The sequence below is a fragment of the Sminthopsis crassicaudata genome, chromosome 2 (assembly GCF_048593235.1).
Source record: "Sminthopsis crassicaudata isolate SCR6 chromosome 2, ASM4859323v1, whole genome shotgun sequence".
Lineage (NCBI taxonomy): Eukaryota > Metazoa > Chordata > Mammalia > Dasyuromorphia > Dasyuridae > Sminthopsis > Sminthopsis crassicaudata.
In genome coordinates, this window is record NC_133618.1 from 370527487 (window position 1) to 370545580 (window position 18094).

Below are 18094 nucleotides of genomic sequence, written 5' to 3' on the forward strand. Positions count from 1 at the left end.
CCCTAAGAAATAAACTAAAAACTTAAAATTACATAAGTAAAATGAACCCACTCAAGTCATAACATTTTTTTTATTATCAACAAAACTCAGTAGGAAAAGATAGAAAGAGAAATTCCAATCAAGATAACTGAAAATGAAAAAATATTTAGAGTTTTATCTTTCATGATACATAGGAAGTACATGACTACAATTACTCTCTTTGTAAGTAAATATAGACAACTCTAAAGCAGTTGAGAAATCAAGTGGGTACTTATTAGGTATAAAAATGACAATTTTATCAAAATTTATTTATTCACCACCACAACCAATCAAAACAGCAAACGGTTACTTTAGAGGACTAAAAAAGATGATGACAAAATTTCTTTGGAGTGACAATGTGTTTTGTCCTGCTTTCTAGAGCCCCCAAGTCGAGATGGCAAAACGTACTGTTGATTTCTACAGCCCCCATGCCAGGATGATTAAGATATACCTTCCTAGTGATGAGGCGTAGGGATTCCCAAGGATGGTGGAAAAATCGTTTATTTCAAAAACTTTCTCCTTTTCATAATGTAACACAAACAACTCTGAGTACGTTGGATCACATAAACAACTTGCTATTGTATATAGTTTGCCACCTGGTATCACTCTGCTTCAATCTCAACACAGGTTGTCACTGCCCCCTGATTTCTCAGGAAGGCCGAGAGTCCTTAGAGCAGATGGGGAGCCAAACTGACATTGTTAGCAAGTTCCCTCTGGGCTGAAGGGTCTTATATCTTACCCAGAGTTTCCTCACTGACTCTGACCCCTTCTACAACAATGAGTCAAGTAACTCAAGGCAAAAAAAAAAAAGTAAATAAGTCTTTTAAAATATTAGATCTAAAACTACAATACAAGGCAATATTCATCAAACTATTTGGTACTGATTAAAAGGGACAGGTCAATCAGTAAAACAGATGAAGGATACAACGCACTGATACAAATATAATAGTATATAGAATTTGTTCAACAAATACAAAGTCTCAACTACTGTGAAAAGAACGACACTATTTGACAAAACTTGCAAAAACTTAAATTATATAAAATATAAATGTTACATAAGTAAACTTAAATAGAATTTAAATTTGTAGGGAAACAGGGAACTGAAGGAAAAAATCTTTGTAGCAAGTCTGATAAAGATCTCTAGGATAAGATATAGAAGATGTATTATTTGGATTTATAACAAAGCCAATGGCCAAAGGCACTGAATATACAAGTTTAAAGGAAGATATCAACTACCATATGAAAAAAGATGTTCCAAGATAGTAGTACAAAGAAAAATGTAAATGAAAACAAAACAACTATGGTTCCATCTTATAGCACACATTGGCAAAGTGTGGACACAAATGCAAAACAACAAATGTTGGAGGGATTGAAAAGGCTGCATAAAACAGGTACAACAATCCTGTGGGTAGAACTGTGAATTGCTCTAATCAACTTTACATATATCCCTTAATCTAGCAACTATAATTTCTAGGCCTATATCCAAATTAAGCAAAGAAAAAAGACTCATATATGCAAACTGCATTTGTTGTAGCAAAGAACTAGAAATTATGAGAGTGTCCACCAACTGGGAATATACCTAAACAAATTATGGGACAGCTAGATGTCTAGAGCACCAGCCCTGAAGTCAGGATGACCTGAGTTCAAATTTAATCTCAGTTACTTAACACTTCCTAGCTGTGTGACCCTGGGCAAGTCCAATTGCCTCCCGGAGAAAAAAAAGCAAAAAACAAAAAACAAATTATGGCATATGGATGCAATGGAATAATATTTTATCATAAAAAATGATGAAAGGGGTGATTTTGGAGAAACCTAGGAATGTCTATATGAACTAATACAGAATGAAGTAAAGCAGTATCATAAGACCACCAAACATAATTCCAGGACTTATGACAGAAAAGTGATAGCTTCAAAAAAGAGACATATTTTCAGATGAGGTCAATGCTGAAATCGGTTTTACTTACCTATTTTATGAGAATTAAGTTTTTCTTTTAACTTGAGGGAAGGTAAGAAGAAACTTAGGAAGTTGGTATTTTTTTTTTTTAAATATATAGAAGAAAACCGAAGAAAGATCAGAGTAAAAAGCCAAGCAGGATAATTTTGAGTTATGTTTCTCAGTTCTGAAAACTTTGCCTAAAACAGTAACATTTAAAAAATTTACAAAGCACTTTATAAGTATAATCTCCTTTTGACCCTCGTAAGCCAGAGAGAAAAGTACTTTATTCTCATTTTAGAGATAAGAAAATTGAGTATAAGAGAAATTAAATAAATGACTTGCTGAAATTCGAATTCAGGTCTTTCTGACTACAAACTGTTCTGTCAATGGCTAATACACTTCTACAGAAAATAGGTTAAGTTTTTCTATGATTACAAGTGGACAGGGCTTTGGGCTCCCTTCACACCCAGGGCTTAAAATTATACCATAACTAAGAATTTTTATCCTATATATTCACTGAAAATAAGAGAGCCAAGGATGTCAGATGCCATCTGGGAGAAAGGACTCTAATCTATAGCAATACTTAAGAATTCTTATCATTCATCCCCACAGCTAGGCCCAACTCACCTCTTGAATAACAAAGAAGAGATAAGGATTTGGTTTCTTTTCCCCAAGTAATCACTCTTATTAAGTAGTATTTTCTTCAAAAGATTCAAATATTTTTCATTCTATGTCCCACTTATACCCACCATATCCCTATAAATAGGAAATGGAAAATCTTTTTTTCTCTACCTTATAAAGTACTCGCAGAGTTGAGCTCTTAGTATTTATTCTACTATAAAGTCCTCATCTCACTTTAATATTGGCAGATGAAACTGGATATTCAAACAATGTAAGAACTTTGCTTTAATTACTGGTTCAGAATGAATCAAGGTCTTCAATCATCAAAACCACTTTCTATACTTAAGTGAACTTTTAAAAAAAGATGTATTAATCTCTTTTGTTTTTAAATTACAGTGGTAACTGAATATTCTACTCTATCTTCATTCTGGGAATTGAGTTTTCTTTTGGAACAAAGAAAAACAGTTAAGCAAAAATAATTAATACATGTGACCCTTTCTATTAAAGCATGTAATAATGAGAACTATCATTTATATAGCCCTGCCAGGTTTTGCTCTTTAACACTTTATATATTTCTTAATTTGATCCTTATGACAAACCTGTGAGAAGTGCTAAAATTACCTCTATTTTACAGATAAGGAAACTTAGCTGAAGCTGATAGAAGTTAAGTAATTTATCCAGTCATCTATATAGCTTGTGACTAACTGAAGCAGGATCTGCTCCCAAGTTGTCCGGACTTCAAGTACACTCTTTGTATATTGTTCCAATTAAGTTTCCTAATATTTTGCACATTCAATACTCCAGACTTCTCTGAAAAAAGAATATTATTTGTTCTATAGGACCATTATTAGCTTTTCTGATTACTTATTGTACCAAAATATGGTACAATGGAGTCAAAGTACCTGAGTTCAAATTCTGACTCTATCACTGACCTTTGCACAAAACATTTAATAATAGTCTGCTATGTATGTTCCAGGCCTGGTGTGAGGTGCTGGAATAAAATAATAAAAACAGCCCCTATGTCAGGGAAAACAGCATCTACACTGTCATTTTGTATTTATTTACATGTGCTTATGTATTAAAAAAAAAAAAATATTTGGGGAGAACCTAACAATAGGGGGAATTCCGGAATAGATCATGTACAAAATAACATTTTGAGTTGAGTTTTAAAAGAAACTAGGGATTCTAAGTTGTGGAAGTGAGGAAGGAGTGCATTCTAGTCATGGATGACTAGCCTGGGCAAAGACATGGAGATATCAGGGAATAAAATATTAGGCTAACTTGCATGGATCATAAATGTTTGTATAACAAGCCTAAAATAGTAATCTGGAGCTTGATTGTGAAAAGCTTTAAGTTCAAAGTGGATGACTTTACTAGTAGTAACAGGATGCCATTATTTTGTTGAGGAGTGAGAAATATGTCAATTTGTACTTCAGAAATATCACTTTGGCAGCTGTGTGGAGTATGGGTTGGAAAGGTGAGAAAACTGATACAGGAAGACAAATTAGAGACCATTGCAATATTCCAAATGAGAGATAATGAGGGCCATCCTTAAGAGTGGTAGCCCTGTGGATAGAGAGGAAAATGAATGTGAGAAACATAAGGAAGTAGAATCAATAAAATTTGGCAGCTGATTGGCTGTGGTTAGGGGAGAATGAGGAATCAAAACTTAGAAAAAACTGCTAACCTAGGTAACCAGAAGGGTGTAGGTGCCCAGAATAAAAACAAAAAAGTCTGGAAATGTGGAAGGGTGTAGGAAGGCTATCTGTTCCCTTTCAGACATGATAAATTTGAGATATTTATAAGAGCATCTAGTCTTATGTATCTGATAGATCACGGGATACATAGGACTGGATAGAATAACACTACTGTTGCTTCCTTTAATTCATTTTAAAATTAAAATTAGTACAATGATTCCATTTATTTCACTTTTTATCAGTTCATAGAAACACATGTTTTGGCATAAAGGATAATAAATGCTGATTGTTTCCATGATTTTCTCAAATTTATCATTTCTTACAGCAAAATAATATTCTATTGCATTCATAAACCACAATACAACCAGCTATCCCCTAACTGATGCTATAACAAAGTGCTACTGTAAATATTTTGATACATATTGGACTTTTTTCCTCCTACTTTTCATCTCCTTAGGATATATCACAGTAATAGAATCACAGAGTCAGATGAATAATCACTTTTTTCACACAACTGTAAATTGCTTTACTTATAGAATGAGTGCGTGAATTCACAGATTCAACAGTGCATCCATAGCTTCCCCAAAACTATTTTTGTCATCTTTTAACAAATTATATAATACAAGACAAAACCTCACAGTTGTTTTAATTTGCATGCCTTATTATTACTGATTTAGAATAATCATATTGTTACTAATAGTTTGTGATTCCTCTTTTGAAAACCGTTCATATTATTTTACTACTTGTCTAGAGGGAACATGTATCTTCTATGCTTTTATCAGTTTCCTATATATCCTGATATCAAATGGATTATGAATAAATGGTATTTTTATCAATATTTTTCCTACTCAATTTTTCTGTTTACTTTTATTTTAATTGATTTTATTTTTATCTAACAACTATTTCTATCTTTTATTTAGTTAAAACATTCTTCTAATCATAACTGTGAAAAGTTACTTCTTTCCACTCTGTTTCAAATACAATATGTGAAAGTATCTAAACCTAATTTCTGCCAAGATGCTTTCCAGTTTTCCTAACAGTCTTTGTAAAATATAAACTTCTTTTGCTTATCTTGTAAGGGCCTAATTTTTAAAAATTATTGTGGGTGTATCTGGCTACTTTTTTATTTTAAAATCAGTATAAAATCATTTGCATGATTGCTGCTTCATAACAGAGGTCTGATAGTACTAAGCAAGTTATGTCCAATTCCCGATGATCTAAAGGACAAGAGAAGATTATGAGGCTTCACTATTAAGCTGAATGGTGAAAAATTATTATATTAGGAAGAAGAAATACAGGTGGTAACAATTTTATTTCTGTAAATCTCAGTTTAACTATTATTTCTCTTAAGGACTACTCTACAAAAAATCTAAAGTAATTTCATAATCTTAAACTAAAAAACAAAACAAACAACACTGTAATCAAACCACTAAATCGCAATCTAATTAACAAGACTAAACATAAAGGAAGAGTAGTCATTCCATGATTTGTATTTTCATCTTGTAAGATTCTTGTCCATAGTCTTCCATTTCATAGGCCTTCCTCTAGGTCTTTAACCTTTTGAAGGTGTCAGCACAATACCCATGTAGTCCAACTGCTTTTACCCTCGTCCCTCATCTTCCCTGCCACTTTTCCAATAAAATTTTCTGAATGACTTAAGTCACTTTTTGATGGTAAACCATCTTTGGAAAGCAGCTGAAGCCTGAATACCACACAAGTAAACTAACCTATGTATCACCCACACTTTTATTTTATCTTTCTTAGACCAAAGTATCAAAAAAGAAAGGATCAGTTTGTGAATCATGGAAAAAGTCAGGACTGAAAGCACAGAGATTCATGCTTAAAAAGTAAATTAACAACTTTTAACTTCAAATAGGCCAAATACCTAAAGTAAAATCATAATCAGGAAAAACTCTCCTTGATGGTAAAGCCATCAAAGGCCATTTAGCTTAACCCATGCCTGAATAAGAATTATTGACCAACAATGGTCATTCAGTTTTTGCATTAAGTTCACCAGAAAAGGAAAAGCCATTACCATTCCCTTTTTGGATATGATACAAAATTATATGTAGTTCTCTCAATAATTATTAAAGTAAAGCAAGGATGATCCTTTCTCCTGTTATTATTTGCCATAGTTCTTGAAATGCTTGCATTAAGAGAATATTAAGAAATCAAACCCACAAATATAGGCAAGTAGGTATTAACTGACTTTATAATTCACTAAAACCTTCAAAATCAATTCCACAGGAATTGATATGAGTCATACTTCTCCCACTTTGTAATTTAAAGTCATGGAAGTCAGTAGTCAAAATGAAGGAGGGAAAACATTCCAGGCATGGAGGACAGTCAAAGACAATATCAGAGCCAAGAAATGGAATGTTTTATGAAACAGCTAGCCTGTGTCACTGGACTGAAGAGTATTTATAGGGAAGTAAGGTGTAAAAAGAAAGGCAAGAAGGCCTAGATGACAAAGAGTTTTGAATTTCAAACACAGCATTTTGCATTAGGACGCATTAGAAATCACTGGAATTTATTGAGTAGGGAGATGACATGATTAGATTTGCACTTTAGAAAAACCAAGTTTGTAATATTCTTCTCTAGATTATAATGTTCTCTGGGAGCAGGTTTCTTGGGGAGTTTCTGGAGGCAGCCTTAGTTTCAGCTCAGTTCAATAATCCCAAATGCAGCCAGGAGTTAAAAGTTCAAATCCTTTATTGTCTCCTTCAAAGTCTTGTCTTTTTTTTCTGGGTCTGGTTAGCTTTAGTAGAGGCTTATCTCTCTCCTTGGTTCTGAGAGCTCTCTCTGAATATCTCCAAAACCAAAGGTTTGTCCTTCAGCCTTCAGCCAGCTTCAGCCTCTCGTCCTCCCAATGTCTCCAGCCAGCACAAAGGTGAAAGTTGGAATGAATCTTGATTCCTCCTCCCAGAGAGTGGGCTTGTAGGTTTCTGACTTGTGAATCTCCTGGAAGTCCAAGAGTGGGCCTGTCCCTGAGAGTTTCTTGCTTATATTTCTGCCCAACTTGTGAATCCCCTCTTTATATATGCTCTCTAAAGGTGTGAACTAAGTACATAAGCATTAGCACCTTGCTTCAAGTTCTGGCCCATAACACAAGTTAATGGCTGAATGGAGAATGGATTGGAGTAAGAATAGACTTGTAGGCAGATCCACCAGCAGGCTATAGAAATAATCTAGGTGCAAGATAATAAGGGACTTAACCAGAGGAGAAGAGGATATATTCCAGAGATCTTATAAAGGTAAAATCTATAGATCTTTGCCAAGGCTTGGATATTGGGGTTACTGGGTGAGACAAGAGGAATCTGGGATGATTCCTAGGTGGTGAATCTGAAGGAGTGGTAGGATGGTGTTGTCTTCTAGTGATGGTAGGAGGAGAGAAGGAGGATTTAGGGAGGAAGAAAATGAGTTTTTGTTTTGAACATATTGAGTTTCAACATCCAATCTGAGCTTTCTAAAAGGTAAGTAAAGATATGAAAGTGGAAATCGGCAGAAATTGAGGCAGAAAAGGTAGATTTAAGAATCATCAGCAGGGGCAGCTAGGTGGCGCAGTGGATAGAGCACCAGCCTTGAATTTAGGAGGACCTGAGTTCAAATCTGGTCTCAGACACTTAACACTTCCTAGCTGTGTGATCCTGGGTAAGTCACTTAACCCCAGCCTTGGGGGGGTGGGGGTGGGGTGTTATCATCATCAAGAATCATCAGCACATGAGTAAGGAAAAGCAAGAGAATATTGTACATAGTAACAGCAATAATGTGTAATAATCAACTATGATGACTTAGCTCTTCTCAACAATACAACAATCCAAGACAATTCCAAAAGACTCATGATGGAAAATGTTGCAATGTCCAGAGAAAGAACTATAGTCTGATTGCAGATTGACACATACTATTTTGACTTATTTTTGCTTTTGCTTTTTCTTCTTTCACAATATAATATGGAAATATGTTTAACATGATTATACGTGTCTAACTTCTCTCAGATTGTCATGGTGGGGAGTGGAAAGGAAGGAGGGAGAGAGAAAAAATTTGGAACTCAAAATATATTAAAAATGAATGTTGAAAGCTACCTTTACATGTAATTGGGGAAAAATACTATTTTAAAAAATCATCATCATAAAGAAGAAAAGAAAGTTCAGTATAAATCCTTGAGGGACTGTTTTAAAAAGAAATACTGAAAGCTATAAATGAACACATACTTAATAACTAATAGAGATGAAAATTAAAATGATAGATTTCATGTCACTCCATGTAAATTGGCAAAGATAACAAGAAATGGAATGTCAAAGTTGGAGAAATTGTGGGAAAACAGAAAACATGAATACAATATAAAAATGATAACTAATTTGGAAATCAATTTGGAATCATGTAAACAGTAAGCTGTTCACATCCTTTGATCCTTTGCTCCCACTATAGCGTATACACCCCTAGGAAGTCAAAGACATAAAGATAGGTTCAAATATGGCAAAATATTCCTAACAGTATTCTTTGCAGTAAACAAGAACTAGAAACAAAAGTCATCTATTGGGAAAAGTTATTAATTGAATGATATGTTAATGTGCAATAAGAATGATAAATGAGGAATTCAGACACACATAGAAAAATTTTTATGAACTGATACAAAACTAAACAATCAGAATCAAAATAATAGTATAGTACAATTGTCAATGGAAAGATCTCTAAAAAGAAGATACATTGCTAAGTAATCAAAAAACAACAAATGCCCTGGAGAACAAATACTATAATGAAATGGAATTTTCCACCAACATAAGAGAGACAAGTGACTATGAGGACAAAGTACTAGGCACACTATTACATGGGGTCATTATCACATGCCTATGCTTAATTGTTTTTCGTGGTCACAAGATAAAGTGAGAGAATCAATAGGAGGGTTATAAGGATCAATACAGTGATTTTTATCAAAGAGCTAAAAAAAAAAAAAAAAAAAAGTACATGTTTTATAGTTTCCAAACAGCAGTTGAATTATTTTAATAATACTCTGTATAATTAATTATGGAGTATTTCTGTAAAGGTTAGGACCATAGACAAGGAAAAGTAAAGAACTAATACCAAACTATTTTGTTTTCTTGGTTCTACTTTTCTCCCAGGTCAATAAAAATCAAGAAGACTTTGAGAGTTGACTAATTTTTTGGAGATACAATTTGCAATACTGAAGTCAAGTATTAAATGGCAAAATATAAAATATAAAAAATGTTTATATGTAATATATAAATACCCATAATTTTTAAAAGTCTTTTATTTGAATATTCTAATGAAAACAAAAACATTCTAATGGAAAACAATTTCAAGGCTATTAATAAAAACCAACAAAATGATTCACTTCTGAAGAATCACACTCATTTAATATTTTTAAACAGACACTGATAATCATTGGCATTTTTTATTTACAAATACACACTGGAAGAGATAGCTTTGTAATTTTTTTTTTTTTTGAATCAAAAGCAAATGTAATAATCTGTACTTACTTCTCTTCCTGTAAGGATGTGTCTTGCCAGTTTCACTTTTGCAAAATTTCCCTTGCCAATTGTTTTCAGAAGTCTGTAGTTTCCAATATGAGGTTGTTCATCTGCACAAGAAGCTATTGAGTTTCTACAGCGAGCTCCAGAGCGCCCAGTTCGAGAGGTAACTTCTTGACGTCCATCTCCATGAGATGTGTGCTAAGGTATTAACAACATACACAAAAATAAGGAAATAAAAGTTTTAAGAGCCATTAGTTGAAAAAATGTATTATTGCTTAAAAATTAAAATAAACTTTAGCCTGTGCCATCAGCTTCTGCAAACTTCTATCCTTATTTTATCAATCTTTTTTCAATCAAATTTTAAATTTAAGAGAAAAAGAATGGAGAAAATTTGAAAGAATAGAAATAAAGAAAATTGTTGAAATTCAACTTAATTTGAAAGAGCAAATTAACTTACAAATATGATTCTCTTAAAACATCAATAAGAATTTAAGTTTGTGGAACCTTTTCTCAAAAGCATTTTTGCATAATTAAATTTGCTCCTCACTAGAAATCTTCATGGAAAAGGTTTGCAGATAGGCTACCATCCTTATTTGACAAATGAGCTAACCACTGCTAGCTGATAAGTGATTTTGCTCAAGGCCAAAAGTTATTTATAATTTATAACCATGTTATAACCAGAGCCAAGCTTTTCTAAAATTTTAAGTCCTGCCCAATTTTTCACTATACTAGGATGTCTAATCATTCAGAATAAAATCATATAATCACATAAGTTGCTAACTAATATCCCAAGTTATAAGCATTTAACCTTTAAAGGTTTAATAGCCTCTATAGAATACATCGTTCCTTCTTAACACCCTCCCACTCCCCACCATTTTCAAAACTTTTCTTCTCTTTAAATTATCCTGAACAGTACTAGGCAGTGTCCCAAGTTTTGTCTCATCTAACTGGTCTCTTCCCTATGAGCTCTATGACCAGCTTTCAGGACAATGTGCCTTTTAAAAAGTGCCTTTTCTCTTCCTGAAGAAAATGTCTTGTCCTATTTTTCATTCATTGTCCAAAATAAACTTAATTATGACCAACACATTCCTTACCTCTCATCATATTTAACCCTATTGATATGCATCTTAAAAGTCCTGTTCAAGGGGCAGCTAAGTGGAGCAGTGGATAGAGAACCAGCCCTGAAGTTAGGAGGACCTGAATTCAAATATGATCTCAGACACTTAACCCCAATTGCCTGGGGGGTGGAGGAGAGGAGGGGATCCTGTTCAAGTGCACATCTTCCTATAATGTCCCATAGAGAAGTAATTCTGCATCGCTGTATTTTTGGGTCTCTGTTCAACCTGTTATTCATTTTTTTTGATGGTTGGTCTCCCTACTTACTCAGCTCAAACCATACTCCATTCCAATCCATCCTCCATTTTGCTATCAATTTCATCTGATATCCTTTAATACATTCCAATAGCTCCCTATCACTTTCAATTTTAAGCTTAAAACTGAACTTCGATTCTTGGGATACTTTATATAAAAGCCTCAAATATTAAAGGTCCTGTAGAACTTGGTCTCTTTCTACTTATCTAGTTTTTTTACATTTTATTCACATACTTAGATTCAGTGATACTGGCCTCTTTACTATTCTTCACACAAAATAATCCATATTCCAGACTCAGGGGATTTTCACTGACTGTCTATTCCTTGTTTCTGTAATTCTGTCCTTCTGCATATATGTTTTCTGGATTCAAGTCACAACAAAATCCCATCTTCTATAAGAAGCCTTTTTAATATGTTCATTAAAACTAGAACCCTTTATTGTCTCCAATTGTTTGTCCACCATTACGTTCTCCATTGGAATACAAGTTATTTGAGAGAAGGGGCTGGTTTTTGGCCTTTCTTCATATTCCCATTTATTTTATAAATTCAATCTTTCATATATCATGTTTTCTTAAGAGGGGGGTACAAATAACTTTATATGTTTACTGCTTACTCTTCAATTTTAGAGAATATTGGCAATTTGTTTTAATATTTAAGGACATCTAAAGTTTGAATTTGCAGCTTAATTTTTCTTAGAATAAACAGGCACCAACCTCAATTATTCTTGATTAAAAACATAACAAAACATCATACATACATATTCTACAATGGGGTTCAATATATCTATCTTGGCATGTACTGAGTATAAATTCTATCTAATATTGGTCTTAGCAGTGATTCCTACCAATCCCCAAAATAGAGGGAAATAAGCTATGAGTGGTCTGATAAATATTTAACAATCAGCTCTCAGAAAAAATATGCATATGGCATACTTTAAAGCTTCAACTGCATTAATGTTACTTTCAACTTTTAAGGCTATGGAAAACAACAAAACATATCAAGCCCTGATCTGTAGTGTTTTTCCAAGGTATAAACACTCATACTGAAAATTTAACAATCAGTTCTTTGCACATCTAGGAGTAAATTATACCAAGAAAGATCTGTTATCAATACTCATATCAACTGCCAATGACAGGGACAGACAAAGCAGTGCTAGGTAACACTGCCCTCTCTCGAAAATCATCATAAAATGACTAAGAATTGAGAGGTCAGTCATTTGCCATTATATCTCCTGGGTTCTCTTCATACTTGAGACGACTTATTTATCTCATACCTTTCCATGAATTCAATCATCAGATTTTGACAACTATGTATTCAGTCCTAACTACTCTCACTCTCCAGATACCCCTCTCCCAATAGTCTATTAGACATCTTGAACTAGATGTTCTATAGACATACTAAACTCAACAAATCCAAAACTCAAAACATTTTCTTTTCCTTCCAAACTCTCCTATCTTGCCTATTACTATCCAAGATACATTTTCTCAGTGTCATTTACAACTCTTCATTCTCTTAATCTTCCTTTTCTAATCTATTGCCAGAGCCTGCCCATTTTACTCTATTTCTTCCATACATTCCCTTCTCTCCTCTAACACTGCATCTCATTATTGTACTGGTGTGGTAGCCTGCTGGTTGGTCTCTGTGCCTCAACTCTTTCCCCATTCCAGGCCATCTTCCACTCAGTTGTCAATGTGGTCTTCCTAAAACATAGGTATGACCCACATCATATCTACTCAAACTCCAGTCAATATCATAGGTATGACCCACATCATATCTACTCAAACTTCAGTCAATATCATGTTCAGGATCAAATATAAAATTCGCTCACATTCAAAGATTTCATAACCTGTCTCCCCCTTTTAGCTTTCTAGTTTTCTTAACTTACAAATATATTCTGCAATCCAGTAAATCTTGACTCTTAGCTATTTTCACTGGCTGTCCCTCATGCAGGGTATACTCTTCCTCCTCACTTCCTCATGGCTTCCTTGGCTTCAAGTCCCAGTTAAAATCCTACCTTCTGAAAGATATGTGTGTGATCCCCTGTTTTCCCATCTAATGTTATTGCATTCCTTTTGATGATTATTTCATACTTATCCTATATAGAGCTTGTTTGTATGTAACTGATTTAATGTTGTCTCATTAAATTGTGAGCTTTTTGAGAGCAGACTGCCAATCCCACACTTAGCATGGTACCTGGCACAAAGTTGGCACCTTATAAAATGCTTATTTACTGACATAATTTTAAAATTCTTGCTTCATTTTTTCTGGGAATTACAATAGAGCTTGTGGCAAAACTGTTATTTTCTTTCAGACTTCGTTGGTATATGATGTGGAATTATTTTCTTTTTCCAGCATTTGTATCATGAGTGTTCCTGGCTCCATAATACTTCTCCTTGCCCCCCATAAGTATTTTTTCCTTCTCTTTATTAATTTTTCCAGTCTTACTTCCTGAAATGGGATTTTGTGTCAGGGACAGATTCTATACTTCTAGAAACAATGGCTGGGTCTTTTTTAGTTCTGTACTGTATTATTTAGGATGTGGTTAATGAATACTATTCTTCAAGAACTTCAGCAACAGCAATAGTATACTACACATTGGGTCAGTCTATGCAGACTTCTGGGTGGAACAGTAAAGTGCCAGGCCTGAGTCAGGGAGACACAGTTCAAAAGTAGCAGCAGACACTTACCAACTAAGTCACTTTACCTCTTTGCCTCAGATTCCTCAACTCTAAAATGGAGAGGATAATAGCACTTATCTTTTAGGATAATTGTGAGAATCACATGAGATAACATTTGTAAAACATTTAGCATAGTATTTGACACACTGGAGGAGTTAAATACCAATCTGATCCAATGTGTACCTTAATACATATCTTCTGGTATGAGATATAAGGTCTCAATCTCAGGTTCAGGGTCAAAGTGGTATTGCTCAGCTACATATTCCAGATATCCAAGGCCAAACCTTGAATTTGAGTTCCTATGTCCTTGTCACGCTTTCAGGCACTAGGCTTCATGGATTGCCCCTAATCCCAAAACTGGAAGGTTTCCATGAAGTGCACTTAAAGACTTTTCTGTGTGACCCCTTCCCTAGAATACCATTGGTCTTTTGACCATCTCTGTGCAAATCTAGGCTAGTAAGATGAAAAGATTATAGCTTCTCTTTGGAAACATTTATATAGTACTTTAAGGTTTACAAAGCACTTTACATATATAATCTTTCAAATATTATGACTTATGATTATGACTCAGTCTCAATTGCCAATTTTTTTCAATAATTTATGAATTACTTCCTAGGTGGCTCTAACTCATCAAAAACTTATACTATCTTTTCCTGAATCAAAGTAATCTCATAATCCTTAATTATTTTATTTTATGTTTTTATTTTGGGAAGTATTGAGGTTAAGTGACTTGCTCAGGATCTCACAGTGTTAAGTGCCTGAGGCTGTATTTGAACTCAGGTCTTCTTGATTCCAAGGCCAGTACTCTATCCCATGTACTACCTAGTTGCCTAGTTGAGTAAAATACTCAGGTATTTTAGGCCCAAAGTAGACAGAGATGAGAGACAGGGACTAGACCTATAATTTCACTGATATAGAGCTCACAGGGAAGAAATATCCCTTTACCAATATATCAGCAGCTACTTTTTTTTCTTTTTTTTGCTGAGGCAATTGGGCTTAAGTGACTTTCCCAGGGTCACACAGGTAGGACAGCTAAGTGTTAGGTTTCTGAGGCCAGATTTGAACTCAGATCTTCCTGACTTCAGGGCTGGTGCTCCATCTACTGTGCCATCTAGCTGCCCCAGCAGCTACTTTTCAATTTACTGTCTTACAAGGTTGTCTAAGGCACTCTTAGATTAAGTAAGGCAATGATCAACTATGATAGACTTAGTTCTTCCCAGTTGTTTAGCAAATCAAGGTAATCCCAATAAACTTTAGATGGAAAACATTACCTGCATCCAGAGAGACTACTATTGAAGACTGAATGTAAATCAACATATGCTATGTTCACTTTTTCCCCCTTATTTTTCTTCCCATAGCATTTCCCTTTTGTTCTGATTTTTATCTCCCATGATTCACATGGAAATATGTAAAAATGAATGTACATGCATAATAAAAAAAAGTTGCCCTTTCAAAAAAATATGTAACTGGAAAATAAAAAAAATTAAATACAATCTTCTTTTATGCAGTGCTCTATGAAAGATACAAAGATTTTCAGACATAATTATGTCCAAAATCCCAAGGAGTTTATAATTTTACAAGAGAATATAAGACAATGGCATAAATTCATAATAATAATGAAACATTGAGGGGAAAATACTATAGACAAAAGTTTGGGCTTCAACTTCAGAATACTGATAAGCTAGAAAACATTCAAAGATCTGATTCACCAAGAAGACAGTTCAGGGAGCAGCTGCATGGCACAATGGATAGAGCAGTGGTCCTGAAGCCAGGAGGACACATAGCTGTATGACTCTGGGAAAGTCACTTAAAACCCCAATTGCCTCAACAAAAAAGAAAAGAAGAAAAATTAAAAAAAAAAAGATGGATCAGAATATCCTTCAGTTCTTGTCATATTAGCAACAACTGAAGCAGGAATATTAACTTGAAGAAGATTAAACTGCCCATACCCTTTGATCTAGCAGTGTTTCTACTGGGCTTATATCCCAGAGATCTTAAAGAAAGGGATCCACATGTGCAAAAATATTTGTGGTAGCCATTTTTGTAGTAGCAAGAAACTGGAAAATGAGTGGACATCCATCAGTTGGAGAATGGCTGAATAAGTTATGGTATATGAATGTTACTGAATATTATTGTTCTATAAGAGATGATGAGCAGGATAATTTCAGAGAGGCCTGGAGAGACATGAACTGAAGGTAAGTGAAATGAGCAGAATCAGGAGATCATTATACATGGCAAGAACAAGATTATACAATGATTAATTCTGATGGATGTGACTGTTTCCAACAATGAGATGATTGAGGCCAGGTCCAATGAGAGAGCCATCTATATCCCAAGAGAAAACTGTGGGAACTGAGTGTGGATCACAACATAGCATTTTCATTCTTTCTGTTATTGTTTGCTTGCATTTAGGAATGAGTAGGAAGAACATACAATGGTAAAGGTAAAGAGTATTAAAAGAGTATTACAAAAAAAATACTTTGAATTACTATAACGAAAGAAGGGGGTAGGGAAAAAAAACAAGCATTTATTAAGTGTCTATTCTGCACCAGGCATTGCACTAAGGGCTTTAAAAATATTCTTTCATTTAATTTTCATAACTCTGCAAGGTAGATGTTATTATCCTAATTTTACAGATGAAATAACTGAGGCAGATAGATTAAATGACTCACCCAGTGTCACACAACTTGTATGTTTCTGAGACTGAATTTGAACTAAGGACTTCATGACTACAGGCCCAGGACTTTAGGGACTGCACCATCTGGTTATAGGAAAGTTTGAGATGTTCCCAATACAAATAGTCCAGTTTGATTTGAATGGCAAAAGAAATAATCAAGGTTAAGCTACAACCAAACTCTTGAATGACAAAGTTAGGACTTTATTTCATATATCTGTAGGAAGCTATTATTGAGTTTTGTTTCTGAGGAAAGGAATGACCTGGAGATATCACATTAGGATTCTTAAGAGTCCTGATCAACCTTCTATTCTTTAAATTAGGGTAGCCAGCAAGTTAGAAATTCAGAAATGTACAATAAACTGGGGAAATTTTAATATTCAGCCTCAGGATCCCAAAAGTACTAAAGATTCTTTACTTCCAGAGAGTCAAGAGATCAGGAGTCAGCTCAACATTTGGGATGCCTTCTAAAAGTTTTAACCCATCACCTTGGAATGGTGTTGGTACTGAGTGTAAAATCTGTCCCAAAGACCTAATTATTACCAGTTATTTACTGATGAAGATACCAGAGTTCCTGGCACCTCCACTTGCTGCATCTACCAATTATGAAGTTCTCCAGTATCTACAGTAATAAACCACAGAAAGTGACATCACAGATACTTCACCAACGCAGAGCTTAATCATCACAAAATCCAGTGAAGCTGATTGTCCAGTTCCTTTCTGTATCTGATAATCTTTTGTTTCTCTTGCCCTAGAATTTAAGATTGCTAAAATTCTCTTTTCCTCTCTCTACTAGTCAACATTCATGCCCAATCTCCAAGTCTTCCATGCATCTCATACATATCCTGCATATTTCGGGATATACAAGTCAAACCAATTTTCTACAATTGACAAAATCTTTCAATACACCCTACATATTCCAGCAAAACAAGTATCCACATTAGCTATGTCTAAATATATCTATTTTTTTAGACTTCAAATTTATCATCTTTCTATAAGAAAATAATTTTAATCCTATCCTTCTTACAATCTATATATCCTTTGCATTGCACTCATGTTTGATCTCACGCTATTTCCAAATTCTACCACTTCAAAGAAACCTGGATCTCTTCCGAGTATTATCCTTATCTTAAGCCAAAATAAACTGGGCAGAAAAGACGAAGTATATTCATTTCCTTTCTTCATTGCTATTTCCAAATTCTTCCTCTGCCAATATCATTCAATATCTCTTTTGAAATTTATTCCAATCAATTATTCTAATCTATCTCTATCACCAGTCTGGATACTTCTAGTGAAAATGTACACTACTTCCTTTCTTAAGTTTAATACCTAATTCACAGTGTTTACAAACACATTGCTCATGGACTTCACTGTCACTCCTATGACCTTGGATTATGAAATTCCTTAAAAAACAAAACAAAACAAAACAAAACAAAAAGACAATCTCCAAACCTTCTCATCCCCCATCACTTCCCTCCTCTAATTCCTATGTTGCAGGAGGAAGACACAGAATTGTGTCAACTAGGCCTATTACAAATTTTTGTAGTCAATTTAAAAAAAAAGTTTACTTTAAAAAATTTTTTCAATTAATTTTCTATCAATTTGTT

General features: G+C 34.2%; 1 protein-coding gene across 4 annotated transcripts in view; it reads right to left on the reverse strand.

The window, feature by feature from the left end:
* MARK3 (microtubule affinity regulating kinase 3) overlaps positions 1–18094 on the reverse strand; it is a 125296-nt gene that overhangs the window by 97864 nt on the left and 9338 nt on the right. For all 4 annotated transcript variants that reach the window (XM_074291192.1, XM_074291191.1, XM_074291190.1 and 1 more), the window contains exon 2: positions 9771–9962. In XM_074291192.1, coding sequence (XP_074147293.1) covers positions 9771–9962 — 192 coding nt within the window. The remainder of the gene's footprint in view (positions 1–9770; positions 9963–18094) is intronic.